The 19,003-nt window shown below is 35.4% G+C and overlaps 1 protein-coding gene across 1 annotated transcript in view; it reads right to left on the minus strand.

Annotated features, from left to right (window-relative positions):
- The window catches only part of AHI1 (Abelson helper integration site 1), a 138,513-nt gene that overhangs the window by 72,452 nt on the left and 47,058 nt on the right, over nucleotides 1–19,003 (minus strand). The window contains exons 17-19 of the mRNA XM_087817772.1: nucleotides 15,109–15,305; nucleotides 10,786–10,812; nucleotides 931–1,048 (exon numbers count right to left, since the gene is read on the minus strand). Coding sequence (XP_087673898.1) covers nucleotides 931–1,048; nucleotides 10,786–10,812; nucleotides 15,109–15,305 — 342 coding nt within the window. The remainder of the gene's footprint in view (nucleotides 1–930; nucleotides 1,049–10,785; nucleotides 10,813–15,108; nucleotides 15,306–19,003) is intronic.

Raw genomic sequence — 19,003 nt, forward strand, 5'->3', positions numbered from 1 at the left:
AGGTTCACAGGTAATAAGCTATAATAAAAGGCACAGCCAGGAGTGAACATAAAAATTCTTGATGCAAGTATTTCCCCACCATAATATGCAACTTATAAAGCAATATTAAAATAATTTGCATAATGTAAACTATAAACACTTTCAAAGTAGAAAATATTGTCCCCAAATTTCTAAGTAAATTATGTCAATCTTTTTAAGCTAAAGTTTTTATTATAATCTTCTTGTCGAAGATAATTAGTTGTTCTCAGTTGTCTCATTTTTTAAAAGAATTCAATAATACACAAAATACTATCAAAAACATATAGCTAATGAACAGAAACAGCCATCTTTTAATCCCCAAAATCACATTCTCACATAAATGCTTTTTCTTTGATGCCCTCTGAATTAATTTATTCAAATTAATTTAAAACATTACCCTAAACATTTGCAGTTGTACAGTTCATTTCAACTCAGTGATTCATGCAGATTTTGTAACTAGCTTCTTTGCATATTTTATTAATTTGCCAACTTTGAAAAAACATGGTATCACTAGCAGGTTGGAGCTTGTTTCTGCTAAACACGTTTTGCCTTGGATTCCTTGAAAAATGTTATAACATATAAAAAAATCAATGATGGTTCTTTTACCTAAGGGAAACTGAATCAGATATACTAGTATACATGTTTAAAACTCACATGGTTTGCTATTTTAAAATTATCTGTTTAATGGAACAGAGGTTGAGAGTATCTACTATTAAAGTTACCAAGTTCAAATTTGCTTTAGAAATAATCAGCGATTTTCAAAGAAAAAAAGATGCTAGAATATATAATTCAAGTGTGAAAACAGATCATTACATTGCTATGAGCTATATTTCTAAAATGAAATAAATGACATTTGTGGAATAACAGCATGTGAACATTTAAAAGAATAGTCAGAGTAAGAAAGGGGCTCACCAGTCTGAGCGAAACCAAGCTGACGCGGGATCTGATGAGTGTCCGGCATGTTTGACTGTTTTAACTTAGACCGTTGTGAGGAGGCTAATGTTGAAGTAAACGAGAGATTTTTGTTGACCTGTAATAGGAAAGGCAAATCAGAAACAAAAGCGTAATTTCCTGGGTTACTGATGCAAAAATGGAATGAGAAAGATTTGCTTACATGCAAACCATGACACATGGTAGGTCAAAGGGAGTGGTAATGATTTATATGCTTGGTTTTCAAAGTTTACAAAACAGAATAATTTGTGTGTTTTTTTACCACGGAAGTAAAACAATGCTAATGAAAGTATAACTATATTAAAGTAAACCAGCCTTATGAAATAAAACAGGTTAGCTTACCATAGATCTGACATTATTAATAATGCAAAATAGACCAGTCTTTAAAGTTATGCAAAGAAATGCAAAAAATAAAAGCAACTCCTTGACAGCTTTCAATTAGGAAAGCGTGAAAATGTTTCAGACCCACATTTCTCTAGGATTTTGTGAAATAACAGGTACCTCCTTTAAAAAGCCTGCACAGAAGACACCTGTAATATTCATGTTTATATACATGATGGTGACATACATAACACAGCTGCAACCTAACCTGCCAAGTGAAACAATTTCCACTGCATCGAAAAACCTAATTCTTAAGACACTGTTTAAAAAGAGCATTTTAAAAAATGATCAAGCAATACTTTTCAAGTAAATACAATGTTCTATGAAACAATAAACCTACTATGATTTCCTGAGTATAATGGTCTCACAGAATGAAATGCATAAAATGCATATATTTATAACTACAGCTACCATATAGGAAAATAATAGCTCACAAATATGTACTAAATGTTTATTAGTAAATTCACCTTGTAACTTAGAATTTCAGCAATGATCTAGTTTTGTTCACTGTTAATAAATTATTTATTATATCTTTATTATTTTTATCACTTTCAAGATCACAAGAAAATGTGACCTACTTTTAAAAAATCTGAGTCTGAATTTCTCATTTCCTGAAAAAAAAAATCTATGAATTAACAAAATGTTAAATGATAGTTTATGGTATATAAATTATTTGTATATGAAAATAGCTGCCTTTTCTCTCTAATTTCCATAACATTAGTCAAGCCACACAGAGGACTTCACTGTATAAGCATTTAAAAATTTCCTTTTGATGTTTTCTATTAAATAGTAGATTGTGGTTACATGCCCTTTATCTGACTCATTGTTTGTAAACACTTCTTTCAAACAGTGAGAGTAGTAAAATTTCTTAGATTAAATTTTTCTCTTGAGGCAAAGAGCTATTAGATAGTTGGTGAAAAAGTCAATTAATTAAGGCCATATAATAAGAGTCCTAAAGTTCCTAAACTGTTATGATATCTTATAAAAAAGAAAAGTATTTTTCCAAGTAATGAGATGAGGTTAAATACCACATCAGTGAGGTTAAATACCATTATCTAGCTTTAAAAATTCTATCAGGCTGGGTGGCTCAGCTGGTTGGAGCTTCGTCCCGTACACCAATATGTTGTGGGTTCGATCCCTCGTCAGGTCACATACAAGAAGCAACCAATGAATGCATAAATAAGTGGAACAACAAATTGATGTTTCTTTTCTCTTCCTTCCTCTCTAAAATCAGTAAATTTAAAATAAAAGTATGTATGCTTCAATGGGAATGTGCTGTGGGAGCAATAAAGATAAACTGGATAGTGTTATTCACATATGCTAACCATAGAGCACTAAATAACATTAAATAGGAAATAGATTACATTGAGTATGTTGGCAAAGAGAAATCATAAAGTGCTCTATAAATATTAGTTATTAACATTACTAGAAGAGTAATTAGAAATGTGTAATGCAGTATGATGATGCAGTAAATTTTTCAGAGTGGCATACTTTTAAATAGAAGTACTATATACAAAATGATATATTTATCACTTAACTCTTTAGTCCACTTCTCTTTTTAGAATCATTTTTCAGTTTTACTTCTGTGTTCTTGAAAATTTTTATCTTACATGTCAAACAATGCATTTTGAAATCTGGTGCAAAAGAACAGGTGTATTCTGGGGACACATACATGCTCACACACACACTTCAGTCTTCCTCTTCAGAAGTCTACTTGTGTACAAACAAACAAACAAACCAAAAAACCAGCAGGAAAGCTAGGATACTTAAATGCCTCCACTCAAACAGAAAGACTTGTCACTCTTCTTTTTTTAAAGATTATTTTTGTTATTGATTTTTAGAGAGAGAGAAAAGGAGAGGGAAAGAAAGAAGCATCCATGTGAGAGGGAAATATTAATTGGCTGCCTCCTGCATGCCCCCAGCGGGGATCAAGCCTACAACCCAGGCATGTACCTGGACTGGGATCAAACCAGCAATCTTTTGGCGCTCAGTACTATGCCCAATCAATTAAGCCACACTGGCCAGGGCAATTGCCACTCTTTTTAAATAAAATGCTGTTAAAAAAAAGAACCAACTATAATCTACAATTACATGTTCTTACTAAAGCATTTTTTATAATTCTGCTCTTTCTTGACACATTTCTTTAGAGACTATCAAATGTTCATGAAGTGATGAGTGGCAACATAAACCAGATAACTCAATTTTTAAGGTTTGAGATAAATTATTATAGTGGTTTGAAATTAGAATTCAAAGTATTTTCAAAATTAGCCTACACACATTCACTACTTCATTTAGAGGAAGAAAAGTAATAATAACCATTAAATAGAGTGAAGCAATATCTATTTTTGAAATGCATGCTGTGGAAAAGAATTGCTTAATAATTTTACAACAACAGAAAGGTTGGCTAAGATAGTCTACCCTACACCAATCTACCCTCTTTTCACAACACACTTTTCTGCTTGCTTCATGCAAAAACCACAGTCTGCCAGAGTCAGTTTATTACCTCCATCTTGGGGAACACTGAAAGCGTACAAATTTAATAAAATTCCTAATAGAGAAAAAGAAAAAAAAAAAATCGCATGAACTCCTGCCAAGTTAATTACAAAACTGTTTTGTCTACTCTTATAAGCACCTTTGTGCAAAATACAAAAATGCTATTTCTCTAGGAGGAGGTTAATTTTCATGTTAAAAAAGTTAAAACAAGCTAACAATTAGTTTCTCTCTTGGTGATTAAAACCTTTGGGACAGATATAACATTCATTTATATATACTTATGTGGGGACTAAAAAGGTAATTTTCTTCCCACCTTCTAAGACCTTTTAACTGAGCTAATAATCAAATTAACAAGAGAAAAATAGCCCAAGTTTATTATAGAAATGCATGTTCAGGGGTGCCATAAGAATGAGACCCAAGGAATATGCCATTGTAGACAAAGGAGAAAGGAAGCAGGGAAATGGGGGAAAAAGGAAATTCACAGGTAGCTGAAACAAGCAAAACGCATTGGCAAGCAAATTCCTGCTTTGCAACCCAGAAACAATGAGAAGAAGCTGGGGAGGTGGGATAACAGGCCTGGTTTGATCCCTCCTATCTAATACTACAGTGAATATCTACCATTTCCTTCCTGGAGCAGGCCTTTCTATAAGACTTAAGCAGAAAAGGGGGAAGGGTCAAAGGTTCTTTCTTAGATTTTTTTCTTAATAACCAGTTTAAAATCAATATTCCAAAGGGCACATTTTGGGTGGCAAACTTTGGTCCCCTTCACTTACAAGTCTAATCATTTTATCTGAGTTAAGGTTAAATGCTTCATTTACCTGAAGTAGTTTTAAAGTTTCAAGCAGCAAAGAAACTTCGAAGATGCTTATACTGTATATATACTTATGTCCACAAATCTGTCCCCCTCTCTCCAGATGGCTTTTCATTTTTTCCACTAAGTCTGAACAACAGTGCAGATAATATTTTAATCTGAAGACAATTCTGGTGGCAAAACCACCAAATACTCAGGAAATGTTTTGTTGCGCATCATACCTCTGCTATAAAAAAATTAAAGTACAAGTTAAACAGAAAACTGGAGCCAAAATGAAATTCGAGGTACACAAAGTCAGGTATCTTAATGTTATCAGGGAAATTGGGGTATCCCTTTCCCCACTGAGTGCTGGGGGTGGAGTCCTTTTGATATCTTGAGAAAAATAATTTTCTGAGACTCGCACAGGAGGACGAGTACTTTTTACTTGCGTGGAATTACTTCCCCGTGTTTCTAAAGACCCATTCCAGTCATAGAAGAAGTGTAACTGGGGCTTCAGGAGAGCTAAAAACAAAGCTAGTGTCCACAGTTTCTGTTCCATGTTGGAGCTGGGTCCAGTTTAGCATCAGGCTAGTTGCAGTCCATCAGTCCATTGTATGCGGGGGTCCACATGGCCATGGGCCACAAGCAAGAACGCCAGGAAGCAGGAATGAGAGCCCCGCAAGCCAGGAGTCAAACAAGGGAGCGAACTCCTTTGTTTAGGGTATTAAATACCCCAAATTTCTTGCCCTTGCAGTGGCCATGCCTATTCTGGCCAATGACCTATTCCCAGGTGTGACTGTCAGAAGCAGCTTTGCTAGTCCCCCCACCTTGACTGGGCATGCATCTATTTCCCCCGTCCAGTCCCTTCCCCCAGCGTTCTGTGGGGAATAGACTGGTGGCTCCCTGGGGAGTATAAGGCTACCTACATGCCTCAACCGTTCAATTTCAAGCGTTCACGTCTGATGTCAGAAGTGTTGAGTATAGTAGTACTATTTCTTACAGTCAGGCCAGTCTTCCAAATACTGTCAAAATAATACAAATTATTTTGCCCTTTTGCAATGCCATGAAGAAATTGTGAGCATTACAAAAAAAAATTTTTTTAAACTTTCCAAATAATTGAAAACCACTATTCTACTCAAATCTCAACTTACTTTTCCCCCTCATTAACATAAGAGATCATTCAAACCTGTGAAGAATTTTTGTGAGCTTATTTGAGCCAAACTGTCGACAATTGCTGGGAAGCCAAAACAACGGATTGAGATAATGCTCCGGAAAATGGCAGTTTTTCACTGTTTTAGACATTACAATTAAAAGAGGAGACATGAGTGGGTTACATGAAATCCATTGGTGATAGACTAGGGAGGCAGGAGAAAGCAAAGTGGGGAAACCTCTGGGATTGGATAAAAATTAAAATGATGGACATACACTTCTTTTACTTAGGTGGGTGCAGGATAGGTAACAGTAAACAATTAACTCAGTAAAAATGAAGGGATTTGTGGTCTCCACAGAGTGGTGCCTGTGCTTTGAGGGGTCCAGGAAAAGGAAAATTATTTGACATTCCAAAGATATATTATTGTGGAGGCAAAGAGATAATCCCTCTTTCTCTTTCTCTTCATAGGCTTAGTTAAGGTGAAAATTAACCTTTGTTAGGGACAATACCAGCCTAGGACATGACTACCCACCATAAACTGTTTTTTAGTTAAAAAGTTTTAATTTCAGACCATCCTTTGTGGTTATTTTAGGTGTCTGAGTTTGCATGGCCACCATGCAGGCCTTTCCTGAGCTTGTCAGGTTTAGTACATGGCCCCTTTTCGTCTACACTCTTCATGATAAAAATATCCAAACTTTTTTTAAAAGATTTTTTATTGATTTGATTTTAGAGAGAGGAAGGGAGAGGGAGAGAAAGAGAAACATTGATATGAGAGAGGAACATCGACTGGCTGCTTCCTGCCTGCCCCCCACCAGGGATCAAGCCCAAAACCGAAACTGGGGCATGTGCCCTGACCGGAAATGGAACCAGCAACCCTCTGGGGCATGGGACGATGCCCAACCAAGTCACAGTGGCCAGGGCTATCCAAATATTATTAAAGGACATTTAAAAAATTATTTCCTCTGGATTCTCTAGCTTTTAACCTTTTTATTTTTCTGTGAATATGTCCCAAGGTAGATTAGACTATAATGTAGACTACCTTTACAGCATTTGTCAATAAACTTTAGCTTGACTGCATTTATATTTATCTAGTGTGATATTAATAATTGGGGGGGGAAAGATAAAGTATCCCAGCTTCAAGCGGCTTACAGAAGAGTGTGGAAATTCAGACATGTAAAGATTAGAGGTGGAGGCAATACTATGTAAATTTTAAGAGGAGGAGACAAAAAAAAAAAAAGGGAGGAGAGGGAGGTGAGGAAGAAAGAAAGAAGGTGAGAGATTTGCTTGTCCTTGAGAGAATTCATATTTAATTCTAGAAAAGACAGGCAAAATTAATTATAATTTAAGGCAGAATAGGCCCCATTATATAATATGCCAGGTATGAATAAATATGGCTGAGAACAGGAGAAAAACAGATTAATTCCATTTGTGAGGCATCATAAAAGCTTAATGGAAAGAGACTCCAGGAAGTGTCATTTCTGATATGCCTCGATCCAACCTTAAAGCAAGGAAAGACCAAAGAAATATGTAAATTATAAATTCGTATGTAGGTATTCTAGGGCTATTGCAATTCAGAGCAATACAGGACTTCTAATACCAATTACTGTCTTGGAAGCAATCAGATGAGAACTCTTTCATTTTCCCATCATCAAATCTATCTCTGAACAAAGGGATTAAGCAAAGAAAGAAAACAAAGACTCATGGACACAGACAACAGTGTGGAGACTGCCAGAGGGAAGGGTCATGGGGGGAGGCGGTAGAAGTTAGAGGAGGGATAAATGGTTATGGAAGGAGATCTGACTTGGTGTGGTCAACATGCAATACATTATACAAGTGATTATTGTAGAATTGTATATCTGAAACCTATATATATATTTTTAACCAATGTCACCCCAATAAATTCAATAAAAAACAAAAAACCTCAGATTCTACCTATTTGCCTATCAGAAATGATAAAAAATCCCTTCTCTTAGGCCAGTTTCTCCATTAATATTCAGGATTACAGCCCCCCCATCTTTTCAAGGACTCGAGTCCAGCAGTTACCACCTCTACCGTACATTATCAACTTTTCCACCACCGCTGAATCATTCCCATCAGCAAACAAATATGCTTTAGTATTGTCACCTAATACTCCCTCCCAGTTCCTGTTTCTCTGCTCCTCAGAATTTCTTACAAGAATGCCTATAGCCTCTGCTTTATCGGCTCTCACTCTGTCTTCAACAGTGTGGTGACTGCCAGAGGCAAGGGGGGAGGTAGAAGAGGGTAAAGGGCAGCAGAACACAGCACCCAGATTGTGCCTCTCTGGCATAAGGATTATTTTGAGAACCTGAAGTTACCCTTTTGCAAGGGAAATTTCCTAGAAGGGGTCTATACTAGGAAAAGAGCTACTAGCAGAGATAACATTTTTACCTGAGACACGTAATGCCCGGCACGGCAACCTCTGCTTACCAAATGTTTCCTCTTCTCACCTTCCAGTGTATTTCCTTCCCCCTTTGAAGCCCAGACCTGTATCCCTTCTTTCCTCTGCTCAGGATGATATACAAGACTCAACTCTTGGCAGCCTTTGGAATCTTTTACTTTGTCTTGCATGTAAGTAATTAAAATATTTTTCTCCCGTTAATCTGTTTATGTCTATTTAATTCTTAGACCAGCCACAGAACCAAAAAGGCAGAGGGAAGTTTCTTCCTCACCCGCACTACCGTTCCTACACTGCTCTTTCAAAGCTGCCATGATCTCCTGATCACCTTGCCACCCTTTCCCTCCTGCCTGCTCACAATCCTACTTAGCACAGTGGTCTTTCTGCTCCTTTCTGCCACGTTCTTTTCTTGATGAGGACTTTTATAGGACAGCATTAGCTCCTTGTCAAGTGTTTCTCTCAGCGCACCACACGCACACACACACTATTTGATAGGCACTCAATAAATATTTGTTTAAAGAATTTTAATTAAAAAAGTGAATCTTCAACAACATAAAAATCTAGCTGGGATATAGGAAATAAAAATCTTAGGTACTGGGTCAAAATTTATTATACTGGACTTAACAGATGACAAACTACATAAATATACCCTGCTTTTAAGATTAAAGACTTCTAACAATGGTGCCAAGACTACTCAATAGTTTTTCAACAAATGGTGCTAGGACTATACAGCCACAGTAATGGAATGAAATTAGAATTCGATACCCCATCACATTAAAAAAATTAACTCAAAATAATCACAGAACCTAAATGTAAGAGGGAAAAACATAAAAATCTTAAAAAATACATACTATTTTCAATGGGCATTTATGCTAATTTTGTCATGCAACAGGGATGCCAAGATGAATAACATGACCCTTCCCCTCAAGGAGTCTCCAGACTGGCAGCGGATGCTCTCCATAAAGCCTTGCCCAATACCCACAGAACGCTTTACTCTGGATAGTCACATAGCATTACAAAAGAAGGGTACAAAGCATATTTGTTAAAATAAAGGAACAGCTTTGAATTACTAATCAGAGAATAAACTATTTTTATATACTATGCATACCGAGAAAGATTAATCTTAGAGCTACAATCATTATACCCATCATTGCTATCAGGAACAAGTTTCCTGAACATCTGCAGCCCAAATCAGAATAGAGTGTGTTCTCTTTTGTCCTTTGTCTTCCTTCCCCTTGTCTATATTCCATATCCTGTTGACTTGTGATAATTAGGTAAAAAAGTGATAGGTTCTGACTGATACTGAACAGCTCAGTGACAGGGTAAACCCAGTGTTTTCTGCTATGTTTCCTCCACTGGATGACCATGTAGAAAGAGACAGTAGCCTACTTACTTTCGTCTTCCCAGTGCTTGCTACATAGTAGTAGGTGGTTACTGAATAAAAAATATCCCCACTGCATAAACATTATATAAAGTAGTCTTTGAACATGCCAACACCATTCTTATTATTTTCCTTCTGGATATCTCACCTGTTTACTTTGTGACATATATAATTAAGTTTGATAAGTGAAAAGATGTCTAATTAGTCAAATGAATTTTGGGAATGGACAGAAGAAAAGAGGGAAGGATGAACACATGGTGCCATTCCAATTCTTATAAATTAAAATTTATTTTCTTAACAACTGATCAAAAGCTGTACATAAAAAAAACTTGCTTGTAAAAGGAAGAAAGCTGCTCTGTTGAAAGCATCTCGATACGATTTAGCTGAAATTGTTTAAAATCAAGATCGTTTTGTATACCACTATGTTTAGACTAAGTTTGGGGTCTCGGGCAAATCACTTAACCTCAATAACCCTCATATTCCTCCTTTCCAAAACTGGAATAATAATTCTAATCTGTTTCTCAGGACTGTTACAGTTACATGAAAAAAGTGTGAAACACTACTATAAATGAACAAAAGCATTATTACCACAATATACCATTACTCTTTATGTGCAGCTTGTATGCACTCAAGGCTTATACAGTTTACTTAACATATGACCACCAAAACTGTATTGATTTCTCTTATCTATTAAGTATTGTGTAATATTTTTCTCAGAGAATGAAATGACCTTGCTGGTCCTTTAATGAAAGTATATCCCAATCACTTAGTATTCTTAAGTCTAAAAAAATATGAAGAGGCTTACAAAATTCTCAGGTACCAGTGTTATAGTTCCTTGATAAATTCAAGCTCAAATTAAGGAAAATTCGTATCAAATTAACTTTTGTAAAAGTTCTATTGAAAACTATGAATGGTACATTTTAATTCTTTGGTGCATCACAATGAAAACTATCGTTTTTAAAAAAATTTTATTTGTTTATTTTTAGAGAGAGAGGAGAAGAAAAGAAGGAAGAGACCGAGAGAGAGAAACATCGATTTGTTGTTCCACTTATTTATTCATTCACTGGCTGAGTCTTGTATGTACATTGACCGGAGATAGAACCAGCAACCATGGTGTATCAGGACAATGCTCTAACCAACTGAGCTATCTGGCTAGAGTGAAAACTAGTTTTAAAGTTATCTTCTTGGTAATAAAAACTACTTACCTTTGCAGCACTGGCTCGTATCACCTCCTAAAAGAAATACACCAAAAAAAAAATTAATCATTTCATTTTAATAAAATATCCAACTCTTTTCCAGTCAGATATTAATGTTTTAATAACCAAAATCTACATTTGGGAGAGTTTCTTTACTACCCTGCAGTTGGCACTCTCTATTGTTTCCAATGAGCTGAAAAAAGTGTAAGTTAAAGACTCACTGACATGTTCTTGGTAAATTTAACTTGCCGAAACAACAGGCACTGAAAAGAAAGACTCTGGAGGCATGTAACTGCCTTGAGGAAAACCTGTCTCCTCAATAAACTTAGCATAAATACTAAAATTCTGTATAGAACACTAACATGTCTTAAAAATCATACCCTGAATTAAATGAACTGTATAATTATCTCCATAATTAACCACCATAAGTATAATACCCATATTAATAATATACGTTAGAGAAAATCTAATACTAACACTAATGAATGGTAATGTATCTGACCAGTTCAGAAGGAGCTACAAAAAAGAATTGCTTACAATTCATGAACCAGGCCACGAAAAGATCACTTTTGAAACAGGAATTTGTAAAAATCAACATATACTGGATGATTTGAAAATTTGCTACTAAGGAGAAACAAAAAAATACTCAAGTCAATTAAGGTGAACCAGCATATATCATCAGCCTAGTACAGAACTGGAGAAAAATAACAATTAATGTTGACCTTAGGAAAATGAAAGAGAACTGCACAGCCAGGCATGGCTCAGTGGTTGAGCATTGACCTAGGATCCAAGAGACTGCAGTTTGATTCCTGGTCAGGACAGATGCCCAGGTTGTGGGCTTGATCCCCAGTCGGGGGCATGCAGGAGGCAGCCGATCAATGACGACTCTGCCATCATTGATGTTTCCCTTTCTCTCTCCTTCTCCCTTCCTCTCTCTGAAGTCAATAAAGATATATTTTAAAAAGTCAATAAATAAAAAAATAAAACATCTTTAAAAAAAAGGAAAGAAAATGAAAGAGAACTGAAAAGAAGAACATCAGTTTTTTATCCAGAAATTTCTAAGGGCCAGATACTATGTCTAAAGAAAATTAGTAATTCAATCACTAAAAAGAGACAGCAAAACTGACTGTGGATATGGGACTCTGATTGCCTGGACTGCATTTCAGCTCCAACCTCGGTGATACTACTTTTATTTCTGTAAGCTTCAACTCTGTCTTCTATAAAATGGGGTAATACTAGCACCCACATTATAGGATGGGTTTGAGGATTAAATACAATGAGCACGTAGAGCAGAGCACTTAGCACAGTACCCAAAATTATGTCAGTTATTACTCATCATTATGTCAGTTATTACTCATCATTAAATAGATGTTAGTTATCACCAATCATTATAAGGAGAAATCTCCTGTGGGGTAAAAAATATTAACATTTTTCAAAACTGGCATACAACATTTTTAAACCCATCTAATCCCTATTCCTATGACTCTGCTTAACAATCAACATTGTGGTCATTAACCTGGGTTTCTGGTTAATTTTAGAAAAGAAGAGTGGTCTTGAGTGTCCAGGTGGCTAGAAAGGTATACCTTTCATTATGACATATTTTTTCAGTTTATAAATCAACTTTTTGTGGGATTGATTACTCTTAATAGGGTACCCCAAATTTTGAGCACCGGATGCACTGATAAGAAGTTAGAATGAGTTCTGCGACGCTCTCAACATATTGTCAACCTGTGAAGTTTATCTGGGTTGCACTATGCCTTTTAGGTATGGCTATAACAGCAACATACAGTAAAGTCTTTTAAATATAAAATAGTTAAATGACTTATATTATGAGTAAATGGTAAAGCTATTAAGACAGATTTATTTATTTTTGGTATCCTTTACTCAATGAGTAAACACCTATTAAGTACCTGCTGAACTGAATTTATTATGCAATTCACACAAATGTGCGCGCGCACGTACACACACACACACACACACACACACACACACACACCCACCCACCCACACACACACACACACCCACCCACCCACCCACCCACCCTAAACTGCAAATGTGTTTTATTAGAAGAACATTCCAATTGTGGTTACAAAGGAAAAAGTATCTTCAACAATGCAGTCTTTTATAATAACAGAAGTAATACAGTCTCCTCTATTACACTTCTATATAGAAGACCAAAGATATAGTTTCTAATAGACTTTAAGTAACAACCAAACAAAAAATAATATTATGTGGCAATTATAGGAAACAAGAAAAAAAGTAGAAATCCAGTTGATCTAAATGCTTGTGGAATATAGTTTTTTAAAAAAATGGAGCTGCCATGGAATACAGATGACTCCCATACATACTATATGCATTCTCAAAGAAAATATGCTGCTGATAACACTTGAAAGAAAAGTTCAGTGAATTTTTTCAACACAGGAGAAAAATGGTTTTTCAAAACCCACAGCAAATAGACAAAACTTTTGTTCCTAAAGAAAGCCTTGACCTACCTCAATCCCCAAACAAACACATTCCCTAAATAATTTTTAAAGGGCAAGATTTAGTTAACGCAAAATAAATGACTCTAAGAGAAATCAGTTTTTCTCTTATAATAAATTATCAATTCTTCTTCCTCCTCGTCTTTGATTTCATATCTTAAAAAATATCTGATTTTACTTTTCCTTTATATCTACTTTCTTTTGTTGTTACATTCTTTCATTCACCTGAGGTTGACAGCTATATAAGATGATGCAGGAGGAAAGCTACAAGACCAGAGTGATGCCAGGATGTTTTACAGTGTAAAAACCGACAGATCGTAGAAAACTCATTCTTATGTACTTATCTGTGAGTTGCTCTTACGTCTGTAAATGAAATCCTGTTGCCATGCAAGATTTTAGACAAGGGGCACTTTTTCTCCTTGTGAAGAAACATGTTTCTAATTTTTAAAACACAATTTTACCTGTTCATACTTCCTTTCAAAATGGAACAGCATGCATTATTCCAGTTATTTTAAAATGTTACAGTATAAATTACAAAACTGAACGAAATTTATTAACTTATAGACATATGCTCTAAAAATCTACACCGAGAAGGATGAAAGCATTTCCTCCATATCCTAACTAAACCCACACCCGGGGCCTGAGTGAGATCTGTGCTATGGTTCACCTTAAACTCTGTCAAAGAAGCAAAGGAGAGAGGAAAAAGACATAGTCAGAGCTAAAGGGGTCTCAGTGTAGGTCCTTGTATTTTTAGTTAAAACTGGTAAAAAAAACAACCCACCAATATAAACTGGTCAAGATTCCCATCAGAGGAGGAGGGAAAGGGATAATATTTATTAAGTGCCAGGCACCGTGCTCAAAGGTAAGAGCACAGCAAGGCACAAGCCTGCACAGTCCTGGTCTTCAAGGAGCTCAAGCTAATCCTAACTAACAACTATCATGGTCAAAGAGCATAAGTATTTTTAAGGATGTTTAAGCTTCTCAACACATTTTACCATTTACCTTTGGGAAAGGTTCTACATCACTCACACTAACAGACCACGACACTGATTTTATCCAAGCATCGTTGTCCTCATCTTCATGGTCTGTTCTCCAGTTTTATAGGCAGTGCCTGGTTTCGAAGTACTTCTTTTCTTAGTAGTGAGAAAGAACTTTTAATGTCTAGGCCACATTCATATCTACTCTTTTTGGAAGTACATGTTTCTTTTATACAGTTCTTTGTTGAAGTCTATTTTTCTTTATTTTTTGTTTTTTACATACTAAAACTGTTCCTTTAATATATTTTATGTATATAGTTTCCCAAGTTGATGGTGGCTGGGGAATGTGTGTATGTGATGTATATATGCACACATACACATATTGATATATATGTATTATAGATTTTTATATATATTATATATTTTTAGAAAGAGAGGAAGGGAGAGAAACATCAACATAAGAGAGATACATCAATTGATTGCCTCCCCACACTCTCCAGAGACAGAACCCACAACTGGGTATGTGCCCTGACTAGGAATTGAACCGGTGAGCATCTCGTGCACAGGACGAGGCTCCAACCAACTGAGCCACATCGGCCAGGGCCACATACTGATATTTTTAAATAAAGAAATAGGTCCGGTGCTGCTCTTTACAGGGATATGGAGTCAGGAAAGCATGAGAGATTATCCTAAGTTCAGTCTGTTTACTGAAGTTAGTTATTTTAGAATAAGTCTTAAAAAGGAACCATAAGAAAGTCTAGTTTTAAGTAAACTAACTTACTTATTCAATTACTGTTTATTGGCACGACAATGCAAAATAGGATAGAAATGGTTTCAAAAATTCCAACTTCCCAACTGCATAAAATAAACATACTGTGACAGAATCAAGTCTTTGTTTCACTTGCTGCATTGTCAAGGAAGAATCTTCAGTGTGGACACCGTCATGGACCTGAAAAGAGCCTTGCTGAGGCAGTTTAGGGCCGGGGCATAAAGCATCTTGACTTTGGTGTATTCCAGGAAATGGGAATGTTCCACTGTAGCGTTTGAACATTTCAGCCTCCTGCTGGGCAACTAGAAAAATGAATCTATATTAGTTTAAATCATAATAGTGAAAGCATAATGAAGTAATTAAGCCACCCAACTGTAGTCTTAAATAAATAAAAAAATGCATAATACATTTCAAATACTGGGTAACAATTAGACATGACTGGCAAAATGTAAAATTATTAAATACTATAAAACCATAAAGAAGAAAATATCATAATTTCACAAATACTTTCATGTCAGGCAGTATTTTAATTGAGCCTTTAAGGCCATGCATTATCTTGGTCTGGTAAATATAACAAATTGGATGGGAGCCTAATCTGAAATATATGTGTATAGAAAAAAATCATAAAAAAAAAAAAAAATCAAAGGCATAATAGAATTAAAGAAAATGCAAAAAAAATTCACAAATCAATCTCCCTAAAACAAATGGTAAAAACCATTTATATACTCCTCCTAATCTTTATACATATATACATTTTATGTAAGATACCATGGTGTAAATGTAATTTAACATTTAAAAAATTTAAATGCAAACACCTTTCATATTTCTACAATGTAATTATCATTTTATTTATTGATTTATTTATTTATTTATTTAGAGAGGAAGGGGGAGGCAGAGAGGGAGGGGGAGGGGGAGGGGGGGAGAGAGAGAGAGAGAGAGAGAGAGAGAGAGAGAGAGAGAGAGAGAGAGAGAGAGAGAGAAACACTGATTTGTTGTTCCACTTGTTTGAGTCTTGTATGTACCCTGACAGGGGACTGAACCCGCAACCTTGGCATATGGGGACGATGATCTAACTACTGAGCTATCCGGCCAGGGCAACATTAATTCTTAAAGTATTTTTATATTCATGTACTACTTCATTCACACACTCTAAATGAAGACTAGCTGCATAATTAGTGTTTTCTCCCTGCAGACCTCAGTGGTAGTAAGTACGAGGAAACATTATTGAGGGAGAAGACCAGCTTATAATCACCGTTTCAGTGATGCAGATTCCTTAATTCAATTACTGTTCTTAGATGGAGGTGTAGGTGCTTCTACACTTAGATTTGTGTGGGTTTGACTATTTTTCAGTACATATTTTGGACTTCTTTTCATAATACTCAGAACATTAATTTTATTCTCAAATATTCAAAGATAGTTTAAAAACCAAGAGAAACTTTACAGATATAAAAGTGGCCTATGGGTTGGACTTTGGAAGGCTTAAAACATTAGTAGATGGGTTGGGGACGAATGAATCAACACATGAAAATTATGCTCCATGATCTTTGCCTTATTTGCTTTACAAATTGTCCTTTTAACATTTCACTGATTTTTGCTGCTATGAATGGAAAGTAAAGCTGAGTTTAACTACTTAGTGGCATTTTCTAACTCCCTATGTTTTTCTATTTGCCAGATACATATTAGCTACGATTGCACTTCAAGCTCTGAGTGAGAAAGCATGCATAGAAGCATATATACTGATAAAAGGAAGTTATATAGGATAGCAGGATTTTGGTAGTTATCTCAATTCTTTTTGCCAAACTGTATTTTCTCTATGCTAAGAATGATTTATTATTCTTTTTTTAAAAAGGATTTCTATAACTAGTAAAAAATAACAAAAGGCTTTGGCTAAATATTTGTTTCTTTATTTTTCCAGGCATTAAGATGCCTTTCAGAAAGGATTAAAATGGCCTAAGTGGATATAGAAAACAAAATAAACCGCAAATTATGAATACCTGTTTCAGTTGTCTAAAGGGAATTTTATATACAAAAGCCATCTGACTGGATTTAAAAGGAGTCAAATTAACTCCCTACTTTGTCTCTAGCACCTCTTGTTCTGTGAAGACAGCCATAAAAAAATCTGCAGAAATATTCACAAAGACCTAGTTTCTCAGATACTAGAAACAGAAAGAAGCTGCTTGCTTCTGTTTTTTCATTCTTCCCCTCCCCCACCTTACAAAAATTATTCATCTATTTGTGTAAGATCATACAGATTACTTCATTGTAAAAATAGATTATAATAGATGATTTTGGAAATTCCTTCAAGCTCTATGCATCTAACATTTCAAAGGTTTCTAAAAACACTTTCACATAGGTCATGATTGGAGTACAATGTTGCAACTAAATACTGTAACTGAATTTCTTCACCATTTTCTCCTTTCTGTGCTAACTTTGTACATTTAAAACTTACCTCTAATCTAACCTGATATCTTTAAAACTCACAATTTTAATAGTCTCATCCCCACTTATGAAGAGTACACTACAGCAGGCTCTGAGAACACAAGGATGCCAACCCCCTCTGGGGGTCTGGCTCTTTTGGAGGTAAGAAGTTACTGCTATGTGCTTATTAGCAGAATAGCAAAGAAATGGACATGGTGCTGAGAACATGGAGGTGGCAACTATATCTGCTTACAGGAATGTTTTATCAATCAAAATACTTCTAAAATTACCTCCATCAGCTCTAATTTGGGATTCTAAATTTTACAAAATTAAAAAAATTCTTAAAATGTTTCTAGAACTGACAATCCTTTGATTTATATGAGTTCAATGCTTTTGTGTATCTTCTGGACTTTAAACAATTATAAAAAATAACGTGGTTTTCTCAGGCAATTTTTATCTTTATAGGAGGAAGAATGGAGGAAATAAGATATTTTAATCCAATGCCCTTTGAATTTGGATCAAATCCAAGGTTTGTTATTATTAATACCTATGTGTATTTATGTTATTAACTTTAAAATAAAGTACAACTAAAAACAACACATTCTTCCACTTACACTATATTAACAGTATGATTTCCTTTTAGTTCAACATTTAATTCCTTGGTCAAGATCTGTTATGACATATAGCCCTGCTACTATATACAGTCATCTTACTGGATATCTAATTGCTTTACTTATAAGTTATTCTATTTCTAATTACAAAATGATTAGTGTAAGCTGGCAGGCCTATTTCTCTAGTTTCCTAGCATTCAGTAGTTCTGCAGCACCTTCCTTCTCCTCCTCTAACATTTGCTATGTGTAGAGAATTTCTGTTGTTTAAATGTTTGTCTCCCTCCAAAATTCATAAGTTGAAATCCTAACTGCCAAGGTGATGGTATTAGGAAGTGGGTCCTTTGAGAGGTGACTAGATCATGAGAGCAGAGCCTTCATGAATGGGATTAGTACCATATAAAAGAGGCCCCAGAGAGCGCCCTTGCCCTTTCCACTATGTCAAGTTACAGCTAGAAGATGCAGTCTATGAACTAGAAAGTGGACTCTCCCTGGACACTGAATCTGGTGGTGCCTTGATCTTGGACTTCCAAGCCTTCAGAACTATAAGAAATAAAATTCTGTTGTTTGTACACTATCCGAATGAACTAAAATAAGAATGGTCAAGGGCTTATAATGTTTTTATTGTATTTTACTGGGCCTGACTTATTCCTGATTTAGCTAATTTTAAAATACTACATGGATGAATCCAGGAAGTTATATTGAGTAGCACTTCAATTTTAGTACCCTGGGTGTATTTCAGAGCCTGTTAGTAATCTTGTATTTCCTTGACACAGTTTACATGTCAAGTAGAAATAATGTCCCTAAAAAAACTTCAAAAACCTATAAAAGAATGTGTAACAGATTCATGTTTCATAGCCAACCCAATGGGACAACAGCTACCATCATTTGGCAAACCTACTAGCTGAAAATCAGAATACAGTAAATTATTTCCAGATTCCTTGAAGTAGATGCTATTGTCCCTCTGTTGGTTT

This window comes from Miniopterus natalensis, chromosome 5 (genome assembly GCF_054644295.1).
Source record: "Miniopterus natalensis isolate mMinNat1 chromosome 5, mMinNat1.hap1, whole genome shotgun sequence".
In the NCBI taxonomy this organism is placed as follows: domain Eukaryota; kingdom Metazoa; phylum Chordata; class Mammalia; order Chiroptera; family Miniopteridae; genus Miniopterus; species Miniopterus natalensis.